The 21,477-nt window shown below is 32.5% G+C and overlaps 2 protein-coding genes across 3 annotated transcripts; one reads left to right on the top strand and one right to left on the bottom strand.

The window, feature by feature from the left end:
• Positions 1-216: 216 nt before the first annotated feature.
• On the top strand, positions 217-4,121 carry LOC132746144 (lactose-binding lectin l-2-like; the record flags this gene model as incomplete). Its single annotated transcript, XM_060735224.1, has 6 exons — positions 217-377; positions 783-922; positions 1,765-1,895; positions 2,749-2,826; positions 3,184-3,249; positions 3,926-4,121. Coding segments are annotated over 6 exons (713 nt in total), but the record flags the coding sequence as incomplete, so codon positions are not given.
• Positions 4,122-6,456: 2,335 nt separating this feature from the next.
• LOC132746128 (uncharacterized) lies at positions 6,457-21,144 on the bottom strand. Of its 2 annotated transcripts, XM_060735215.1 has the most exons (4): positions 20,962-21,144; positions 17,126-17,190; positions 13,684-13,786; positions 6,457-13,475 (listed from the first exon to the last, which is right to left on the bottom strand). In XM_060735215.1, the coding sequence occupies exon 4, from the start codon at positions 13,288-13,290 to the stop codon at positions 10,603-10,605; it is 2,688 nt and encodes an 895-aa protein (XP_060591198.1). In that variant the 5' UTR covers positions 13,291-13,475; positions 13,684-13,786; positions 17,126-17,190; positions 20,962-21,144; the 3' UTR covers positions 6,457-10,602. The 2 variants fall into 2 exon arrangements, with proteins under 2 accessions (XP_060591198.1, XP_060591190.1); XM_060735207.1 differs by lacking the exon at positions 20,962-21,144 and having other exon boundaries at positions 17,126-17,258.
• Positions 21,145-21,477: the final 333 nt, after the last annotated feature.

Below are 21,477 nucleotides of genomic sequence, written 5' to 3'. Positions count from 1 at the left end.
TTTTTTTAATTGGGTTTTACCTTATTCATATGATATAATATATATTATAAGGTATAGCTTTCTTGATAGTAAGAACGAAGTTATTGTCATTCCAAACACGTATAAATGTTAATAATTGTATTGTTTGATACCAAGAAATCAGCATTAAAATAAAAAACCAAAAATATTTCTAAAGATAAATTAGAATAGATAAATATTTCTACATTTATGATTTAGTTGATGTGGGTGTATGTCCTAAGGGTTGGAAAGAACGACCATCGAGTGGCACATGTTACTATATATCCGACAAAACCGATGAAAAAACTTGGGAGAAGGCTATGCTTACCTGCAAACATCGGCAAGGAGATATGGTCAAAATTGATTCAATTCAAGAAAAGGTCATAACTTCATGTGCTTAATTATTGTTACTTTTTTAAATAAACGATGAGTAGTTTAACTTCAGTTAAAAGTAAACGAGGTCCTCATTGGTATAATTTTACTGACAATTCAATAAACATCTGCATAGAACTCCTCTTTTTAGCAATGATCTCTTTATAACAACACAACAACAGTATCGAGCATTTAAATCTTCCCAAAGTAAAATTTCACAATGAATCTAACGTCAGTAATAATCAAAATATTGTGTCTCAAAGGGTGTTGCTCTGCAAAGATTGTCGTGTTTGTCAATAAAGAAGATAAGTTAACCTTTTAAGTATTTAATTGCATGATAAGTTTGATTTTTATTATAATTCAATGCCATTTAGTTATTCAATGAACACTTTTTTAATCATGTCTCGCTACAGTCCTGGTTGAGGAATGAGATTCAGTCGCAGCTCAAGTTCCAAAACACAGACAAATGGTGGATTGGACTAAACAACCGGCCGAGATTTGACAACAATTATTATAAGTGGGGAGATGGTTCATCCCTTAATAGTAACATTCTGTAAGAACTTATTGTAGATTTCTTGCGTTTTTATGTACTCTCAAACATATTGTACTGTGTAAAACAATATGAGCCGCGCCATGACAAAACCAACATAGTGCGTTTGCGACCAGCATGGATCCAGACCAGCCTGCGCCTCCGCGCAGTCTGATCAGGATCCATGCTGTTCGCTATCAGGTTCTCTACTTGAAATAGAGTTGGTAAGCGAACAGCATGGATCCTGATCAGACTGCGCGGATGCGCAGGCTGGTCTGGATCCATACTGGTCGCAAACGCACTATGTTGGTTTTGTTGTGACGCGGCTCGTATTCATTATTGCATGAATTTACTATGTAATATCTAAAACACAGGTGTTTAACTGAGATTGATCTAATATACTTTTTTTTCTTGGATTAACCATTAAACAGTATCCCTTTGACCGCCGTTGATATAAAGAATGCGACACCATTGTTACTTGATCATAAAACTGAAGATCTACATGTATATCAAATATTACATAATATCCTATTATCAATTAACTTAAATAACTTGAATGTGTCATGTTTGTAATTTCATATTTGTCCCAACAACTCCAAGATCTGTGTAACAACGGCTTTAAATTCATGACTGAGCCACATAAAAACGTGCGCTCTTAGATATGCAAAAGTTATAATGTTGTGAATCGTTACAAATGTATATAAAATAGTGATATAAAATTACCATTCCAGAAATGTTTGTGTAATAACTTGCATGATTTTTTTTTCAGGTTTTAAGGCCTTGGACCTAACACATTTCCAATATTTGTAACATTTTAGATACATCTTATTGATTTGAATTCATATATATTCTAATAAAAATTCCAGGCGTTGGAACCCCGGGGAGCCGAACAATTCTGGTGGAAGAGAACATTGCGCACAATACATGATGACCACTGACTCAATCAACGACAAAGATTGTGATTTATCTATGCCTTATATATGTGAAATGAAGATGTGTAAATATAATTCATTGTTAATTTAACATATAGAGTATGCCTACTTCGCGCACTTTGTTTTGGCTCACTCGTCCGGATTATATTACGATTTTTCTCTTTCAATTTAAACAATGTTAACACAAAAAAAAAAAAAAAAAAAAAAAAAATTTGATTGTATAAAGGGACTAATCCCTTATTTTCTTTTAAAAATTTTTTTTTATATCCGGTTTTTCCTTTAAATTTTGGGTTAAAAATATAAAATCATTATAGCCTAATTTTCCCAAATTTCCGCAAAAAACTTTACGAAGTGTAGAAAAAAGATTGTTTTTTTTTTAAAGTTTTTAAAAATTTTGAAAAAATTTTTCTATTTAAAAAAAAATTTTGGGTCTTATGAATACGCTTTTTGTCATTTAAGGTTTTAAAATCAAATGTCATATAACCGTTCCCGTGGGCCTAAATTTTATCCTATGTCCGGGGCCCTTTTCATGGAAAAAGGGGTTTATCACATGACTACGAAAACTGGTCCCCCCCAACCGTGTGGGGCTCAATCCCGACGGGTTTTCTTTGTTTTTCTTTCATGTGATGAAGTTATCAAGCTAAATTACGGAACGTTGGTGGATTAAGTAAGGTGCCCGCACATCTCTAAAGATGACGCACGTAGGTGCCCCTGACGCCTTCCTCAGCCAGAAAAGCTGCACAATTTCCATTTGAACTTAAAATCTAACGCTCTAAATTAAATAAATGAGTACGCATGAACATAACGCCATACACAGTTTGTTCTCATGGTCACAAATAGTTTATAAGTATTACAACTGTTCAAAAGTAAAAATATGTAAACGTATAGCTTTTTATTGAAATTGTTCTTCATTTTTAGACTGGACCCAGCCAATAAACAAACCTGGCATAGTCACACATAAACCAACACTTCCACAGACGGTTGCGCCAGTAACAAGTAAGTATGTCCCCTTTACTGAAATAATACAACTGAAATGTCTAATATAAAAACATTCTGGAACTGTTATTACAACAGCTAACTTTACGATTTACTGTTAGGTCATTTACATTTGTTTTGGTATTACCCCCTTATATCTTAAACGTACTTGTGCATCTTTTATTGTGGACAGAACCATTCATCAGTTTTGGAACAAATAAAAACTGAATCATTACTTTACAGTCAGACCATGGTAATAATGTTCCGGCTGATCTTGGTCTGCATTGATTGCGTGGGTAGAACTTGATGCTGCCAGCAGGCAAATGTTATGGTATGATGTTTCACATATATTTTAATATAATTTGTTTATTTCCGCAGTTCCTAACAAAGTTCCTGTTCCAATTGGGGTGACGGCGGTAACATCTGGGCCCAATGTATTCACAAGTAAGTTGTCTTCTAACTAATACTAGTAGTTCATAATCATTTCATTAGTAAAGAAATACATAAGCTGATACCTTCCAGATAAAACACATAAGGCATTCCACAATTACACTATAAGAAATTGCGCAAACACTTATACATTACACAAATACCAAGATATGGAGCGAACACTTATTCATGATGTAAACACTTAGTCGTGGAGAAAATAATTAGACAAAGAGCAAACACTTAGACATGGAGCAAACACTTCGACATGGAACAAACATTTAGACAAGGAGCAAGCAAATACTTTAACATGCAAATACCTAGACATAGGTCAAATACTTAGACATTGAGCAACCACATATACTTTGAGCAAAAACATTGACTTGGCAGAAACACAAAGACATAGAGCAAATAATTAAAAATAAGCAAACACACAGACATTGAACAAACATTCAGGCATTGAGCAAACACATTAGCATGGAGAAAATATTTTAACGTGGAGCAAACGAAATGGATACATGCAATCTATAGCATTCTGTTGCACATTTCATGATATATTCTTGATTAAGGTAAGGTTGGTATATGTCATTCTTTCTTTGTAATATATTTATTATATAAATATATATTTCAACGAAAGGCTGGTTTACGTTCATATTATTGACTTCTGTTATTCATTTTTGTCCAAACTTTTCAGCTGGGTGTTTCAAGCAAACAGATTGTGCGGGAAAAGCTTGGCAGAAATTACCCATCATGCAACGGATGTGGATATTACTTGACATGTGCACCAAATGGTGTATTCTTGCGAAAATGTCCTCAAAATACGAAATATGATGCAAATATTGACGCTTGTTCATTCACAAATCTACTTGTCGAGGACCATAATTAAGTATTGCTCATAAATATTTGGATAGGAGTTAACAGTTTACTATTTTTATGGTAACATTTATAGATTTTATATCATTTTACAAAAAAGGAAAAGAAAATAATTTCGTTATTTATCGTTTATTATTTCTTCATACTGGTAATATGACCAAAAATAAATTTGCCATTACTCAAAGAAATGAAGGACTTGTATTTATTTTTATTCCTAATTACCGTGAGATGCTACGTTTTATTCCAATCCTACAACTTTATATTCTTTGTTAAAAACATACCTTTAAATCATCGTACATTCTCTATTCTATTACAGGGTATTTGTTGTAATTATTTCCTATGTGCCTTTTTTAAGATCATACATGCGTTTACGTGTGTCAGTCCAACCGTGTTTCATATCCGCTTCACAAATTTGTCAACAACACTGAATCAAGAGCAGATGGCCAATATTCAACATATACGCAATTTATTTACTGAATTAAAAAAACAAAACTCTCATTAATTGAATGTTATAAATACCTCCTCAAAAAGGGTTACTTCAGTTACATCATGTGAAGATTTTGTCAAAAGTGTTATGACAAAATGTTAATCAAATCAAAGATTTTGGCAAAGTTTATGAAAATTCAATGATTTCAAGTCATTTAAAGTTTAAATCCATACATGTACTTGAATTGTTCCACTTGACGCTTTATCCTAAACGGTGATAAGGTCAAATATAATATAAATCAATTTGAATAACAAACCAAAGAAAGTTTTAGCATTTCTTATGCCTTACATTGAAGAACAGCTTTATCACTCACCCACACCGTGGCTGATATGCTCTGGGTTGTATGGATTTTATTTTACAGATAAAAACAAGTATCTGACTGGTTAGCATAAAACGAAACTATATTTCCTTACTTTTCTTTTGAAGCATACAATCTTTAAATAAGTCCAAAGATTTATTTCCTTTTCCCATCATTGAAAAAACGTTTCCTGATATCTTATATAAGCATTACTCTTTGCTTTGTAACACCGTCTAGGGTGACCTCAGTATATCCAAATATTATCATCTCTTAAGTCAAGCTTTAAAATATCTTCCCTCCATTATTGTTCAAGTAGCAAAGAGAAAAGGTGGTCTGCGCCATAGTGAGTCACCTTGATGGTCTCTGTACTCTCGTTTTTGTCGGAAAGGATACCTTGGTGCCAGATTAAGTACATGTCATACCTATATTCCACTATAACACCTGGATACAAATCAGACCAAGAGTTAGCACGAAAGGACAGAAACTCCTCGCATCTCCCATTGAATGCCGGTCCTCAGTTCAAAGATATTTTAGGGGTTACCAGACGAGAGCACCATTTCAACTTCTGACTTTGAAAAAAAATTGTCAAATGATCTTATCATAAGGGAATCTTTGCAACAAGAAAAGATTTTACAAAAATAGTTTGTCATTTTGAATTTTCTTTGTTAGACAGTCATACGTGATTTATATTATCATTATTTGAAGTAAAAAAAACATAGTCAAAATACAGTGACTTGCATGTAATTATGTAATATACTTTAAAGTCACGAATTTAGAAAACGTCAACCTGAGTTGACTATCATTCTTCAGCCAGTTTCCATGGCATATATTTTTGAAATGCTCATTTGGCGATACATATTATCATTATCGTCCTTCACCCATGTGGCCGAATTCGTGTGTCCTCGGTATTAGTATTGTAATGTCATCAGTTTATTCCATCTGAGGAGCACTAAGTTTTGGAAAGATCATAAAAACTCTTACTTTTAAATTCTAAATTGCACTCCCGCTACAGTATTTTTCACAGCCACTTTGATATTCATCAAGCATGTATTTCTTGTCTATTGGTTTTTAGAGGCTTGCACTATATGAGCCGTGTCACGACAAAACCAACGTAATGCGTTTGCGACCAGCATGGATCCAGACCAGCCTGCGCATCCGCGCAGTCTGATCAGGATCCATGCTGTTCGCTATCAGTTTCCCTACTTGCAATAGGGTTTGTCAGGTTGGTCTGGATCCATGCTGGTCGCAAACGCATTACGTTGGTTTTGTTGTGACGCGGCTCATATGATTTTATTAAACTAGGTCAATAAATTCGCTATTGAATCTACACTTATTCAAAATCCTCTATTTTTTAACACATAAAAGCTGACTGAGAAGCTGGGCAAGAATAATTTTGTACCAAATAGGTTAAGATAGAAACTTAACTTAAAAAACTCCGATTCAGCTTTAACTAATAAACAATGAAGGCGTGTTCAGAAATATACAAAACGATATGAATATACAAATGGTGAAAGAAATGGTTAACTATTTTTGTAAATTAATGGTGAATAGAAAACATCTAACAACAGAAACTTTTATCTATTTAATTATAAAGCAAAAGCAAATTATTCAAATCTAAACAATGTAAATATCACTAAAATAATAGAAATGTCAATAAAATGAGATAGTAAAATATTATACATATCTGTTTATTACAGATTAACACTTAAATATAGTGTAAGGTCATATCAGCAATAATATCAAACAATGTTTATGCAATTTTGTGCTTTAACATTATACAATTTTTAACAAAAAAGGAAATCCGCAAAAAATAGTGTACTTCAAGGTTAGTTTATTTGGTTAATTTAACTTTTACCAACATAATAAAGAATATTAGAATAACAATAAATGTGTTCCTTAATTACTCAATATGTTTTATATCAAAACTTGTCTATACATTTGATACATATGATAGCGTAAGATTTTCAATATAGATAAAATGATTCATTAAATTATGACTTATAACCAATTTAATAGCTGTGCTTTATAACATTCATTTCAGCCGATAATTCAGACATATTTAAATATAGTTAAATGTTAAACAAAGAAAAAAAATACAACTGCTGTCAAACAGCGATAAAATGTGAGAAAAAACACACTTTAATCTTCACAACTACGAATACAGTCATACAACTTATGACTGACAAATGATTTATTATAAATTATCTGAAACTGGAAATGTATTTGTATATAACTGATTAAAATATTTATAAATACGTATTTTACCAGTACATTTCTTTTATTCCAAAGTACAATAAACTTTGAAAATAAAATGTATTGATTTATTGGCAAATATCTAAATGGAAAATGAGTATATTGATCAATTTTTATAAATAATTCAATAAGTTCCTAAACGAAAAATCCAATAATAAAATAAGTTCAAGGAATATAATATACAGTGCAACCTCTGCAAAGTGGCCCACTATTGCAACATAACAATATCATTTATTCCAAAAGAAAAACTTCACCAGAAATTCGACCTCTCTAGAACAACATGTCTTAACAACAAAATCTTTGTATCTCTATGTTTGCTCTTCAGAGGCTGTGTAAAACAAAGATGTTTTCTAACACAATGTTAGCTATTTAAAGACGGACATTATTTACTAATGTTTTTTTACTATGTAAAACATTTACATGTTATTCAAGATTATACAATACCGTATACATCACATCAGTGTTTTTCAAAATCTACTTTTAGGATCAGATCATGTTAAGAAATGAAAAATTGTATAATAATTTCAAAGGTCGAACAAACACAACTGATCATTAGTTAATGAGAACATGTTATAACAATAATTACAAAAACAAAAAAGGGTAATTTAAAGAATGTTAAAGAATAATAATATCAGTAAAGTCTTCTTTAAATTAGCAATTGGTAAACAACTCAATACAGCTATATATCATTACCTAAAGAAAATCACCTCATTCTTAGTTTGCCAAATCCTGATATAGAAACAATAAACGTTATACAAAACTCATTATTTAAATTCTTATGCAAGTCAGGACCACACAAAATAAAAAGAAATGCTGTTTTTCAGAGTTATGAAAATTGGAGTTTCAGAGTAATAAATTTAGAGACATTGATAATGTTTCTAAAATTGACATGGAAAAGAAGGATTTAATGTATAATACTAAATACTTTCTATTTTGTAAAAAAACATGTACCCTTTTCCATCAAATATTAGGATAAATAAACTTAAGACACTGCAATATAAATTTAGGAAGGATGTTTTATTGGGCTCATCCAGTTGCATGAGCAGTACCCCCAGGAATTAGAGTGAATTTTGCTCACTTCCTGTTTGGCATAACTCTATATTTAATATAGGTGTTTTTGTGTTTGTTTCTTCAAGATATGTAAATTGCGGCATTATATTGCTTAATGACTTCTTAGATAATAGAGGTAATTTGCTATCATTTGATGAATTTTATCTCAGCTTCATATAAACAATAATTTTTTAGAGTATCAAAGCATTATAGTCTTTTAGGAGATTTTAAATCAAATGTCTTTTCGACACCTACCTAAGAAAGAGGAAATGCCTATTCAGCCTTAATTGATCAATATAATCAATAATTAAAAGAAGGGATGTAGACAAATCTATAATAAGATTCTTAGAGCAAATACATCCCCTATTGCTAAGAGAAAATGGGAAGATGAACTCAATTTGAATGATGATATCAATTGGAATGGCATTAATAGGCTCCCTTTTCTATATTTCAAAGAATTCAAATTTACAATGGTTTCAGTATAAGGTAAATCACAGGATACTGGCAACAAATTATCATTTACATAAAATGAGAATAAAAGATGTTAATACATGTTCTTTTTACAACAATCATATTGAAATTATAAAACATTTATTTTTGGATTTAAGCTTGATCATCTTTTACTACACCCACTGCCTTTTTTGTTTATTTTTCTCTTGAACATCTTGAATGACCGTTCATCTTTTTTTAATTTTTTTTCTTAATGATATTAATGCATAATGTATTCATGACAAGAGGCACACCTCATTTAAAAATAGTAGGAGTTGTTTCCCTTGAGTTGATGATAATTTTGTCAGCATAAATATCAATGCTTTTTTGTTTGGAATTTCTCCTTTATGTCAAAAAAGTTCTATAATAGTGTAAAGAAAAAAGTTCTGAAAAGGACCCTTTTTCTAATGATATATTAAAAAAGGATCTGACATTAATTAATGAATGACATCTTTGATAAGATACTATTGAATTATTATCTTTATAAACTATGTTGAATCTTAAAAGAAATATTTTGTGCATCTTTAAATATATGTCTCAATATATTGTATGTTTTTTTTTGTTTTTTTTTTTTTTTAAAAAACTGAAAAATAAAAAAATAAATAATATTAAAAAACACACACACACACACACACACACACACACATACAGTGCAGTTAGAAATACAACAAAACTCTGCATACATAATTTTATGTTCATTACAGAACACTTAAATATAGTGTAAGATCATTGCTGCAATAAGTTCAAATACATGTCTATGCAATTTTGTGCTGTAACATAGTCCAGTTTTTTGTGTTTTTTATGCATTTATAAAAATTCTGGAAATCCGCAAAACAATTGTGTACTTCAAAGGTTAGTTTATTAGGTTAATTAAAATGTTAACTACAAAATAAAGGGTAATAGAACAACATTAAATGTGTTCTTGATTTATACATGTCTTATATCAATCTTATCTATTAAGCATTTAATGCATGTAATAGCGAAAGGAAAGGTTTTCAATAATGGATAAAAAACAAACATGACTTATAAGCAATTCAAATACTGTGCTTCAAAACATTCATTTCAAAACAGATTATATAAATATATGAAATTGTAGTTAAATGTTAAACAAAAAAAGATAGTACAACTGATGTCAGAATCAATCGTCCTCGGCGATAAAATGAGAAAATATAACCCTAATCTTCACAACTTTGAACTTATTCAGACAAATGATTTATTATAAATCATCTGAAACTAAAAATGTATTTTTGTACATAACTGATTAAAATATATATAAATACGTATTTTACCATTACGTTTCTAATAAAGCCCTTATCCTAAAGTAGAATAAACTTAAATTAATTAATTGTTTTGATTTATTAGTAAACATGTAAATTGAAAATAAATAGAATGAACAAATTTTATAAATGATTTTAAGTTCAGCAATTTCTTAAAAAGAAATAACCAATTATAAAATGTGTTCAAAAATTAGAATATACAGTGCAACCTCTGCGAAGTGGCCCACTATTGCAACATAACAATATCATTTATTTCAAAAGAAAAACTTCACCAGAAATTCGACCTCTCTAGAACAACACGTCTTAACAACAAAATCTTTGTCTCTCAATGTTTGCTCTTTATTTTTTCATGCGCACACTCCTTAAAGAAGTACCCATGTACTTGTAAAGACATGTTCATAATTTTCAGCAAGACAACCAATACTCTTTCTTCTAACTGTTCGTTTACAACCAATCAGAAAAATCTTCAATGACTCAAATTATGTGATTGATTGGGATAGAACTAGCCTACCATCATGATACAATTTTATCACTGACTGACAACATAGACCAAAAGGTATGAAACAGCAGCTGTTATTTAAACTGTCTAATATGTTACAACTTTGAAGAAACCAATCACGTGTGACATTTCTTCCGGCAATTATCTACACTTCCTGACTCGTTTTCTTAAGCACGCAATCTTTACAAAAGTCCCAAGATCTATTTCCTCTTTTCCATCTTTGCTCTCCAAGACGTTTCCTGGCATTTTCAAGCACTACTCCTGCTTTATAACACCGTCTTGGGTGACCTCTGTATATCCGAATGTTATCATATCTCAAGTCTAGCTTCATTGTATCCTCCATTATCGTTCGAGTAGCAAAAAGATGGTCTGCGCCATAGTGAATCACCTTGATAGTCTTTGTACTCTCGCATTTGTAGGAAAGGATACCTTGGTGCCGGATTAAGTAATACCTATATTCCACTATAACACCTGGGTACAAATCAGACCAAGAGTTAGCACGAAAGTACTGAAACTCCTCACATTGAATACCGGCTTTCGGTACAAGAAGGTATGGGTCTTTTTGAACACCAGAAAAAAGCTCCTTTTCATCTTTTGACTTCGAAACAACTATTGGGTTTTGAACTACTTTAGCCCAATGAACAAGATCTGACGATGTGTTTCCCTTGATGGAGAATCGCTGCTCGTGAAGTCTTGAACGAGCTCGCTTTACAGCAATATTCGCCGGGTAAGTTACATAGCCATCGTAACTTTTCTTATACACACGACATTTCCTCAAATCAATAGGCATTGGTTCTTCACTAACGGTCCGGACTGCAAAAAGATCCTTCAAAGCATAGTGAATTATCCTCAAAACGCCAGTGGTGTTGGCTTTTGAATCACCACGGATGACTTTTGTTACTATTGCATCATGCCTAAAAGACCAGTAGTAGAACGTTATTACGTCACCCAACTTGATTTCATCTATATCTAATACAACTGGGTCTTTTTCCTTAACTACGATTTCCCTTGCAAGATGTGAAGATCTATGGAAAAATGTATTGTAATTCTCTTCCCCTATTCTTGCCCGTGCACGTCTGATCACGTCACTTGTTTCATAACGGTAAAGTGGGTGATATTTATAAACCCATACATCTTCCACGTTGAGGTTGAATGTAAATTTTTCTTCGCATACTTTGCCCATTTTACCATAGTGGACGACAGTGATGTTCACCTTTGCTGAAATTTGCTTGTCAAAATGTACATTCGTACTGACAGCCTTATGCCAGGAACGTCGGTATTTGAATTCTACTATTTTGCCAACTTTGATTTCATCCCTAATTCTTGCCCATTTCTTTTCAAGAGACATCGATGCATGCTTTCTCCTTCTCATATGATCGACATGTATAGATTGAAGTGGTAAGTTTGAAATTGTGTCTTTTGGGTCTAGCTCTCTCAAATACAGCAGCCTGGACTCTGCTGATTCCGGTACGATAATTTTTTCATCATTCAGTTCCTCGTTTACTTTAGCCCAGTGACAAAAGTGACAAGAACGATTTGTCATTAAACCAAATTTTGCTTCACCAAGTCTCTGTTTTGCCCGTTGAACTACAACTTGCGCTTCATGTACATTGTATCCAGAGTAATCGTGGCTGAAAATCAAATCTTTTCCAAGATTAATTTCAATAGTTTCTTCGACGATAGTTCTTCGACCAAAGAGAGATGGAAGTGAGTAATGTATCACGGTAATTTGACCCCTTTCGTTTCTCGTATTTGGACAAATATTGATAGCGCTTACGACTCCATCGTGTGATATTTTCCAATGATCAAACGAAATAACATCACCTTTCTTGATTGTTTGCAAACTTTTTACTGTTAGCAATCGTCCTTGAAAAGGTGAACAAAACCGCTGTCGGAGCTTCGGAATAACCGAAATGCATAGCAAAGTTAAAACACTACAAACAGCCAAAGCCCCAAATACAATACCAGAACTAGCTCCTGCAGCTATGACCAATGACAACAAGCCAAGACCACCTACCTGAAAAACACAATATGCAGCAAACTGAATCCATAGGTCATGCTTTTTGCGCAAACAACAAGCTGAACAGATGTTTCCAGCTTTCATGGCTTTATCTAACTGAAAATGACGGTAAATTGTGTGGATAAGGTAGAATATAGCCATAATTGAAAGCACACCCCATGGTACATGAATAAGAGCGCCTGCAGCAACCTTTGACAGATCCTCAACTGACAACATGAGTAGTTTACAAACAACTCGCAGAACCTTACCACCAACATTTGCAATGCCGGCAAGAACTGCTCGTAAAGTTTCTCTAGCATTTTCTGATTGATAACTATCTTCACTACCAACACAACACCAGTTACAGAAAGATTCACAATTACAAGACAATATTGAATATTTTGCAAGTTTGTTTTGCTCTATTAGCCCTTCTGCTCTTTTAATAACAATATCGGCATTATGTGCAGGATGTCTGTATCGAATGGTGAAAACTTCGTTTAAATGCAAGTCTAATAGCGTTGAAGTTTCCCGAATCTTAATCGACACGTCGAATGGTGTTGAGTAGAAATGTATCATAGAAACAACAGCAGACGAAGGAGATATAACATCGATATCCTTGACAATTGCATGATGCGTGTATGCTGACACTTGCTTATCCCCATAGTTAAAAACGAGGTATTGGCCATTCATACAAATGTGGTCCGCTCGTTTAAGATCCGCAAAATTTAAAAGTCTTTCTTTCTTCGAACAAGATACACATCTTACATCGAGTTCTGTTTCTCCATCCATCCCACTAGACCGAACGCGTAGAGCATTGTAAAGTGTACTCAACATTATTACTTATTCGATATAGTCAATTACATAAACAGACTATTTGAAAGACCTGTGTGCCTTTCAATACCGCTGGTATCTTAAAATAAAGAATATTGCGTAAATATAACGTTCAATTAGTGTGTGTTTTTTGGTGGTGGGATATCCCTGGAACTCAGCAAATCATATACATGTGCTTGTACACCTGTCTGAAAAAAAAATGTTTCTTTGAAAATAATCAATGATTTAAATGATAAAGAAGGGAGCATTTTGAAGTAGATAAAACTTTATTAAAAAGAGCATAACAAAAGTTTGATTTGGAACTATTCGATCACAGTTCGATTGACAAACATTGAGAACCTATATAGAACAATTTGAATCACTATTATCAATATATCAGATAAACTATATAAATACCTTTCAGCAAACATAAGACGATGTTGAATGCATTCACTTTCTCTGGCTTCTTGTAATCCTGGATACACCAGTGCATGAACTAAAACAAACGTATCATCATTTTCTGAATCAGTGAAACATTAATATTAACATAACAGTGTCATTTTATATAACTCGCAAACAATATTTAAAATAAATTGTAATTATCTTGATTAATTAGAATCAAAAATGTGGAATTTGGGAATCTTGTAGACTATGGCATCTGAACTATAGATATATGCCTATTATATGACACGCCTTTCATTAAAACGGTGCTAACATGCAGTAGGAAAAAAATCTGGAAACAAAGTGATCCCTCGGCGCATTAATCACAACAAAATGTCGTGAAAATTGCCGACTTGGTTTGAATGAGTCTGTACATGAGGGATAATGAATAAGTGCAACATCTCTCACGCCCCCTGGCACCGGCTTGAGCGGTACTCAATTCTCAACACTTAATAGTGCTGCCATCAATGATTCCAAAGAACCAGAAAAATATAACAACACGGAAGTGAAGTACAGGGCAACTTTTTACAGCTGCCACACAACCCTTGACACCTGATGTTGCGAAGTAAAAATATCTGGAATCGGTGCTAGGGGGCGTGAGGGATGTTGCACTTATTCAGTATTCCTCATGTACAGACTCAATCAAACTGAGTCTGCAATTCTTATGTAATTTTGTTGTGATTAATGCTTCCGAGGGATCACTTTCTTTCCAGATTTTTATTAAGGATTTTTTTTTCGAAAAAAAAAATGTTTAACTTTTAAAGGGTAGGTAGGGTAACCCCAAGACTGGACGAGCACCTGTGCCCATTTGTGCCACCAGTGTTATGCATGCAAATTTGGACAAAAAAAGGACCCAGAAGTCCACTGATTATAACTGAACCGGAACATGCTGACGATAACAGTAACAACATTTTTTTGTAAAAACGAATATTTTTTTCTCAAAAACGATTTGAAATCTATTCTCTATTGTATAAAACTAATAAAGAAAATAATCAATCGTAAAAATACTAACATTGGCTCTCCCACGCGTAGGAAATAAAAGTATCTAGGGAAACAAGTGTGCACATTTCATTTTTTACTTTTTTTCGCAGAAAGAGTCAGTTGCTAATTTGTTTTAAATAGTAGCTTTATAGACAAGTAAATGCACTAAAAGGTACCAATTAATATGCATGTATCAACTATGTTACACCTAAAATGAAAGCACAGAAGGCGCTGAATTTGTTTGGGTCTCAGAATGTCAGAAAGGTGAAGGTTGTGTGATTATAAACCAATTGTTTGTGTATAGTGCCACCAATGCTTTCCAGTGTTTCGACTGTAGTAAATTGGCTATAAGACTAATTACAACACTGATAGTCAATTCAATGTTTATTTGACTTAAAAAAAAGAGTTGCTTCAACTCGGATTTGAACTCGAGACCTCTCAATTCATAAGCGAGCGCGCAAACACCTCGGCCACGGTGAATTATATGTTAACAGCCTGAAGAAAACCATATTATTCTAAATTAGGGTTTGTAACTCTTATTATTTCGACGCTAAACACAGATGTAAATAATCATGGAGCTTACTGTAATTAAGCATGTATATCTATAAAGAATGAAACAATATTAGAAATCTTCGACCATTCGGGAACTACTTTGCTTGAAAATTAATGCGCCTGTCATTTGACAATCTTTACGCATTGATCTCCCCTGAATTTTTCAGCGTTAGTGTACATATAAAGGGAAGTAACCGCTTCAAAAAAGTGGACTACTTTAGGCATTTGCAATTAACAGCATTAGGCTCTGAAATTTCGCTACCATTATTTGTTTGGTCTGACGACCCAAACAAATAAAAACTATGTCACTTGTCTATTGAGACAACACAGGATGCGCTATGTGTAGATCAGCACTTGGTAAGGTTAATGATATGCATGGGCTATTTTTAGAAAGACAAAAATCAATCATAAAAGAAACTAACTTTTGCGTTGAAACGGAACATTTTCGTTTATTATTTATTTCGTCCTCCTACTTACGCTTTAAACTGATAAATCAATTTAAAAATAGAAATCCTTTATGATTACCGAAGTAACTAAAATAGCTTAGATTTCCGTCATTCGGAACAGCCTCGGCTATTATCTATAATAACCTCTTGAAAGTAGTTCTACCACGTGGTTTCAGATGTAAACAGAACAGAGATAATGTAAAACGAATGTATATATTTGACATCTAATGTGTGTCCCGGTACTCTTATGCTTGAAAATATGTCTGACAACAATTTGCAATTTAAGTATGCCCACTGATGTTCAATTTTAAACAAATCCGACTAAATGTCTACAGGTTGGTTGTTTTTTTGTACTTTCGGTTTCTGCAACCATAATAATAAATATAAAAATAATGTATTGTTTGCTATTGTACCAATGAATTCACTTATTTTAGGTGGACTTTTACTACATATATTGGAAATAAACTTGTCAACAAATCCAAGCATTAAATTACTATTTGTTTACATGTTTAGTTTCTTAGCGTGTTTCAAATGATTATCTGTTCTAGTTTTAGAAAATTTCGAGGACATGTTAAAATTTCAGAACATTTATTTTCTAAGTCAAGTTTTGACCTTCAAGTGTGGCCTTGACCTTAAGCTGGTACAAGGGTAAGATGGGTTCTGCACATTGCCCAGTTGGGGTGGAAATTCGAGTCAAGTTTGAAGAAAATCCTTCCATTAGTATAGAATTTATAGAGCGGACCCGACATATTGTCTAGTATTGATTGTATGTAAATCTGAATACTTAAAAAGGGGCATAACTTTGTCAAAATCCAATACAGAGTTATGAAACTTGACCTTGATCTTAATTGTGACACTTCATATATATTTTATGTTTCAATCAAATACATTTTCTAGTTTCAGAAATATTCATATACATGTTAAAATTTAAGAATATTTTCTAAGTCAATTTTTGACCTTCAAGTGTGACCTTGACCTTAAGCTGGCAAAAGGGTAACATGGGTTCTGCACATAACCTTGTTAAGGTGAACATTTGAGCCAAGATTGAAGAAAATCTTTCAATTAGTGTAAGACTTACAGAGCGGACACGACATACTGTCTAATATTTGATTGTTTGATATTTGACCTTCAATTCAACTTATTGTGACCTTGACCTTGAGCTGACACATGGACAACAAGGGGATATCCCTTGTTGAGGTGAACATTTGGGCCACGTTTGAAGAAAATCCTTCAATTGGTTTATGATTTATAGAGCGGACACGACAATGGAGACGGACGGACTGACCGACCGACCGACGCAACAAAGCGAATCCATTATAGCCCCCCCCCCCCCCAACCGACCGACCGACCGACGCGACAAAGCGAATCCATTATAGCCCACCCACCCCCTACACTTTGTGGTGGGGTATAAAAATAAATAAAATCCAAATACAACTTACACTTTTGTTGTTACATCTTTGTTGTTTTGTTTTTGTTCATGTTGAACCTATACACTGAAGAAATGCTGTCAAAATAGAAAAAATATAAGAAGAATAGAAAATGAAAGTAAGCTTTTCAAAATACCTGGAAAAGAAAAAGAAAGTAGATTTTCCGTATTACGTAATTTATGCTGTAATATGATATCTGTAATAAATATCAAGGAGAAACTTAAATATATATTAATACAATCAATATTAAAAGACCATATTCGTTTTACATTATTTCTGTTTCTGTTTACATCAGTAAACCACGTGGTAGAACTACTTTCAATCCGTATTGTTTCCGAGGTCAATATTGTAGATAATGGCCGAGGCAGTTCCGAATGGTAGTCGTAGGGGACCAGAACAGCGAAATAGTACGGTGTATGTTTTGTACTTTCGTTTTCGACAAAATGGCCGACAATCACTGTTGTTTTGCAAAATTTTAACAATTTGGAGTGCCCGAGTTTAAATGTAGGTTATTTAAGATTGTATGTAAGGTAGAAGAAGAATGTTAACAATTTTCTAAATGAAAGATGTGTAAAGAGTAGCAAAGTAGCTTGTATTGTTACAGAACTCGACATTGTGGTTGTTCCACAGCGTGTCCTAGTAAGCTCCGTAGCGTTACGGCTTTTCGTAGTATAGGTATATAGGAAAAAAAAAATCAAATTTTTTTTTTCTTACACTCAACCCAAAATAGCTGTTTTTTTTTTTTTTTTTTTTTTTTTTTAACTTCAATGTTTGCGACGGACGCGCCCTCAGGCGCGTTCAGAGCTATGTCATCTACACATGGGATTTCGTCGGCTACAATCGCGCAATGTGTCCTCAACCGAATAACAGCCCACGAAGTAGTACATGAATTTCATCCTATGAAACTCCCATACTTCGTCGGGATATCTTAAAAACTTCCATATTTAGCCTTTTCAATTTCAAATTAAGTTATCCAAGTTAAAATATAAACGTATTTGATTGATAAAAACGCTGTAGCCCCGTAGTATTATTGCGCAATTATGCAAATAACTGCTGAAACGATTTACCGCTGTCGAAAAAGTAGGACAGCAAATTATGCTATAATTAAGGAGTAAGCTCAATAATTCATAGAAATTATAAGCAGGAAATAAATATTCCCCCATTAAACAAAACATTTTTTATTAACAGATGACTTTAGAATAACTCGCGCATTAATAAAAGAAGAACTCTTTGCGTGACTCATACCGCGGGTTTAGCTGTATATCCAGCTGTTATTAATAAATTAGACTACAGTACAATGGTTAGTATTATAAATAATACATGTAACAAGGGAGTTTTTCAACACTTTACCACCATGTAGTCTTTCATGGTAATCTTTATTGAAGGAAGTTATAATATCAGTTCTACTTCCGATTCTTGTGTTTTGTTTACATAGCTTTCTAGGTCACGATATGAGTTAACCTGCCTTGTTCGACCAGAAGATAACACTATTCTAAAAATAGATTCTTCATCATCTGTGCTGACTTTCGGACGAGTACACATTATACATGTAACAAGTAGAGATTTTGATGCTAAAGCATCAAGTCGCCGGATAGAAAAATGATTGTATTATCATAAATATAAGAAAATGTAAGTTTAATGGTTCAAGTATAAATATAAGAGGAACAATGAGTTGAGTATTGTTTGCCACTGAGGCTTGTAAGGCAAGTGCTATGCTGGTAATTCTTCTTGTAATTGTACTTTATAAATAAACTGTTGTACCATACATTGAAATCCGTATAGGTTACTAGTTCAGATTCAGATAATTACCGACAAATGATTACCGATCATCGAATATTTGCAAAGTGACTATGAAAATACATATGTTTAATTATTTCTTGAAACAATGCAATTTTACTATAAAAGTGTTGTACATCATTATTATGTGCTACCAAAAAAAAAATAATTTAGTGGAAATCAATACATGTATTCCCATCGTTACATACGATATATAAAATTAACGTTTAATTGCCTTTCAGTGCGATAAACTATCAACACAAAGATAGTTTATTATTTTTTTCTATGTATCTAATACGATTCCGGACCCTTTGGAAACCTGCGTGACGGAAACCGACGGAATATACCGAAATCAACGATTACCATTATATATTTTCAATAATGTGTCTCTTACATGTCTTAAGCATAAAGTTATTTTGGGATGTTCAACCTAAACTAAACTATTAAACTTTCTAGTCGAAAGTTTTGACAGAAAGGGCCAAGTTTAACCCTTTACCAAGAAGAAAGGAAAAGGTTTTGAAAATTTATTTTAATGCGTAAATATGAGAAAACAGGTTTGTCTGATGATATAAAGTATGAAACTGATTAATGAAAAATAACTTATGTAATTATCTGTACAAAATTACAATGATTTGCATCTTACCAGCTACCATACTTTTGCCAACCATTAACATGTTACCTGTGTTGCTTTATCAGCAATTGTTACTATTAATAGATTTTATAACGATATACAACATATATAACATGTAGTCACGTGATTCTTACGAAAGACCAGGGAGAATTTGTTTATAATTAGATAAAAAATATTATATATACAGGTCTCATAAAATATAAACAACCAAATAATTTCAAGTGTCATTTCAAATTTCATTCATGATTTATATATTATAAAATAGCAATGCTTGACACATAGAAAAAAGTAAAAGTAACCCCAATATTCAATGACTGATCCTTGGGGATACGTTATTGATTCATTTTATGAAAATTATAATATTGCTTTTTAAGATGTCAATATGTGCATATTTTATTTTAATGAGCAAAGTTATCATATATTTGAATTTTTGAGATTACTGAAAAATAATTGTTGTCTTAAATTGTTCAATGATTGACATGTTTTAATTTTCAGATTTTAAGGGCTTCTCCTACCATAGGTATAATATTAAACTGTTACAAATATAGTCGCCGGTTTCTACCGGCGACTAATAAACCAGCGAATACTTACTTTGTTTACATGCAATACTTTAAGAAATTCTATACAATTGTAAGAAGCAAACAAGTTGAAAATGAAATTTAGTGTGAAATTTAAACGGACAACTAAACACTGTAGTGCTTAAGTGACGTAAATGAAAAAAAAATCTAAAAAAACACCATTAATTGCTGATGATTTTAACCAAAAATACTTTTAATGAGACATATCCAAGAGAAATAAAAATACAAATGACTTATATTTTATTGTCTATATACCCACTATGATATAACACGAAGCAATTCTAATTAACATTCTCACATGTATTATATATTATTATTGAAGTTTATTTGCATGGTTTTATTTTAGAAATATTTCGTTGACAGTTTTTTTTTCTATTTACATATCATTTCTTGGAATAAATCGATAAGGACACTGATTTACAAGTTTGACCAGAGTTTTTAGGAATAAAATTCATGATGTATTTAAAAATTTGGACTTGTTCTGCTTGAAAGTAGAAAATCTGAATTATATCAGATTGGGACAAATAAAATATATTGCTCTACAAATCTCGAACTTGTACGGAACAAATTTTCTCTGTTATATCTTTTGTGTTTTTTGTTTTTGTTTTTTTTTTTCTCTAAAAAAGCCTTTATGTCTCTCCGGTTGCATGTCCGTCGAATTCAGTGCTGCAGCACTTTGATTTTTATATGGGCACCACCTGTGTTTTAAACAACAAAAGTTGTATTCATTCGAACAGTTAATGTGTTTAAATATACGTGAAATATGCATACATAGGCATAAAAACAAAACTAATTCTCAATCGATACATTGTTTGGAGACAACAGAAGAAAAATGAAAAAAAAAAGATTTAGATTGTACTCACGTCAGTCAGTTTAACTTCATCTAAACCGAAAGTAGGTTCCGCAATTCCCCCAGTCTAACTTCGGGATTTGTCGGAAATTTACAATCGCGATTACTAGTAGATCTATTACAACATTAATCTGTATATCTGTTTGTCTGTCCTTTTTTCTCTCTGAATACTGCACAATCCTCTCTAGCAGATAATATTTGATAGCAAGATTGTTAGTAAAAATGTGAGACTGTGATGAGAGTTGTCCATTTTCGTGTCTGGGCAATATCTCGCCTCTCTACGAAGTACCTTTTCTTAGAAATATCAGAATCATCATTATCTTTTTAGAAAAGCTACTCCTCACTAAACCGTTTCTTGTTAACAAAAAAAAAATAAAATATTTTGTTCAGCTTTCCAAGTAAATATAGGACATCGGACGTATTGGTATCTATAGAATTTTTTTCCACGATTATGATGAAAATAGGTATATGTTAAGAGCAGAAACATGAGGTTTATATGTTACAAGAGCAAGAGCAATGAACGGATTCC

The sequence above is a fragment of the Ruditapes philippinarum genome, unplaced genomic scaffold (assembly GCF_026571515.1).
Source record: "Ruditapes philippinarum isolate M1 unplaced genomic scaffold, ASM2657151v2 ctg10819_1_1_1_1, whole genome shotgun sequence".
Lineage (NCBI taxonomy): Eukaryota > Metazoa > Mollusca > Bivalvia > Venerida > Veneridae > Ruditapes > Ruditapes philippinarum.
This window is presented reverse-complemented; position numbering and strand designations above follow the sequence as displayed.

Bases quoted from the DNA above. Each gene is read 5' to 3' on its own strand.
- LOC132746128 (XM_060735215.1), bottom strand. From the start codon at position 13,290: ATGTTGAGTACACTTTACAATGCTCTACGCGTTCGGTCTAGTGGGATG.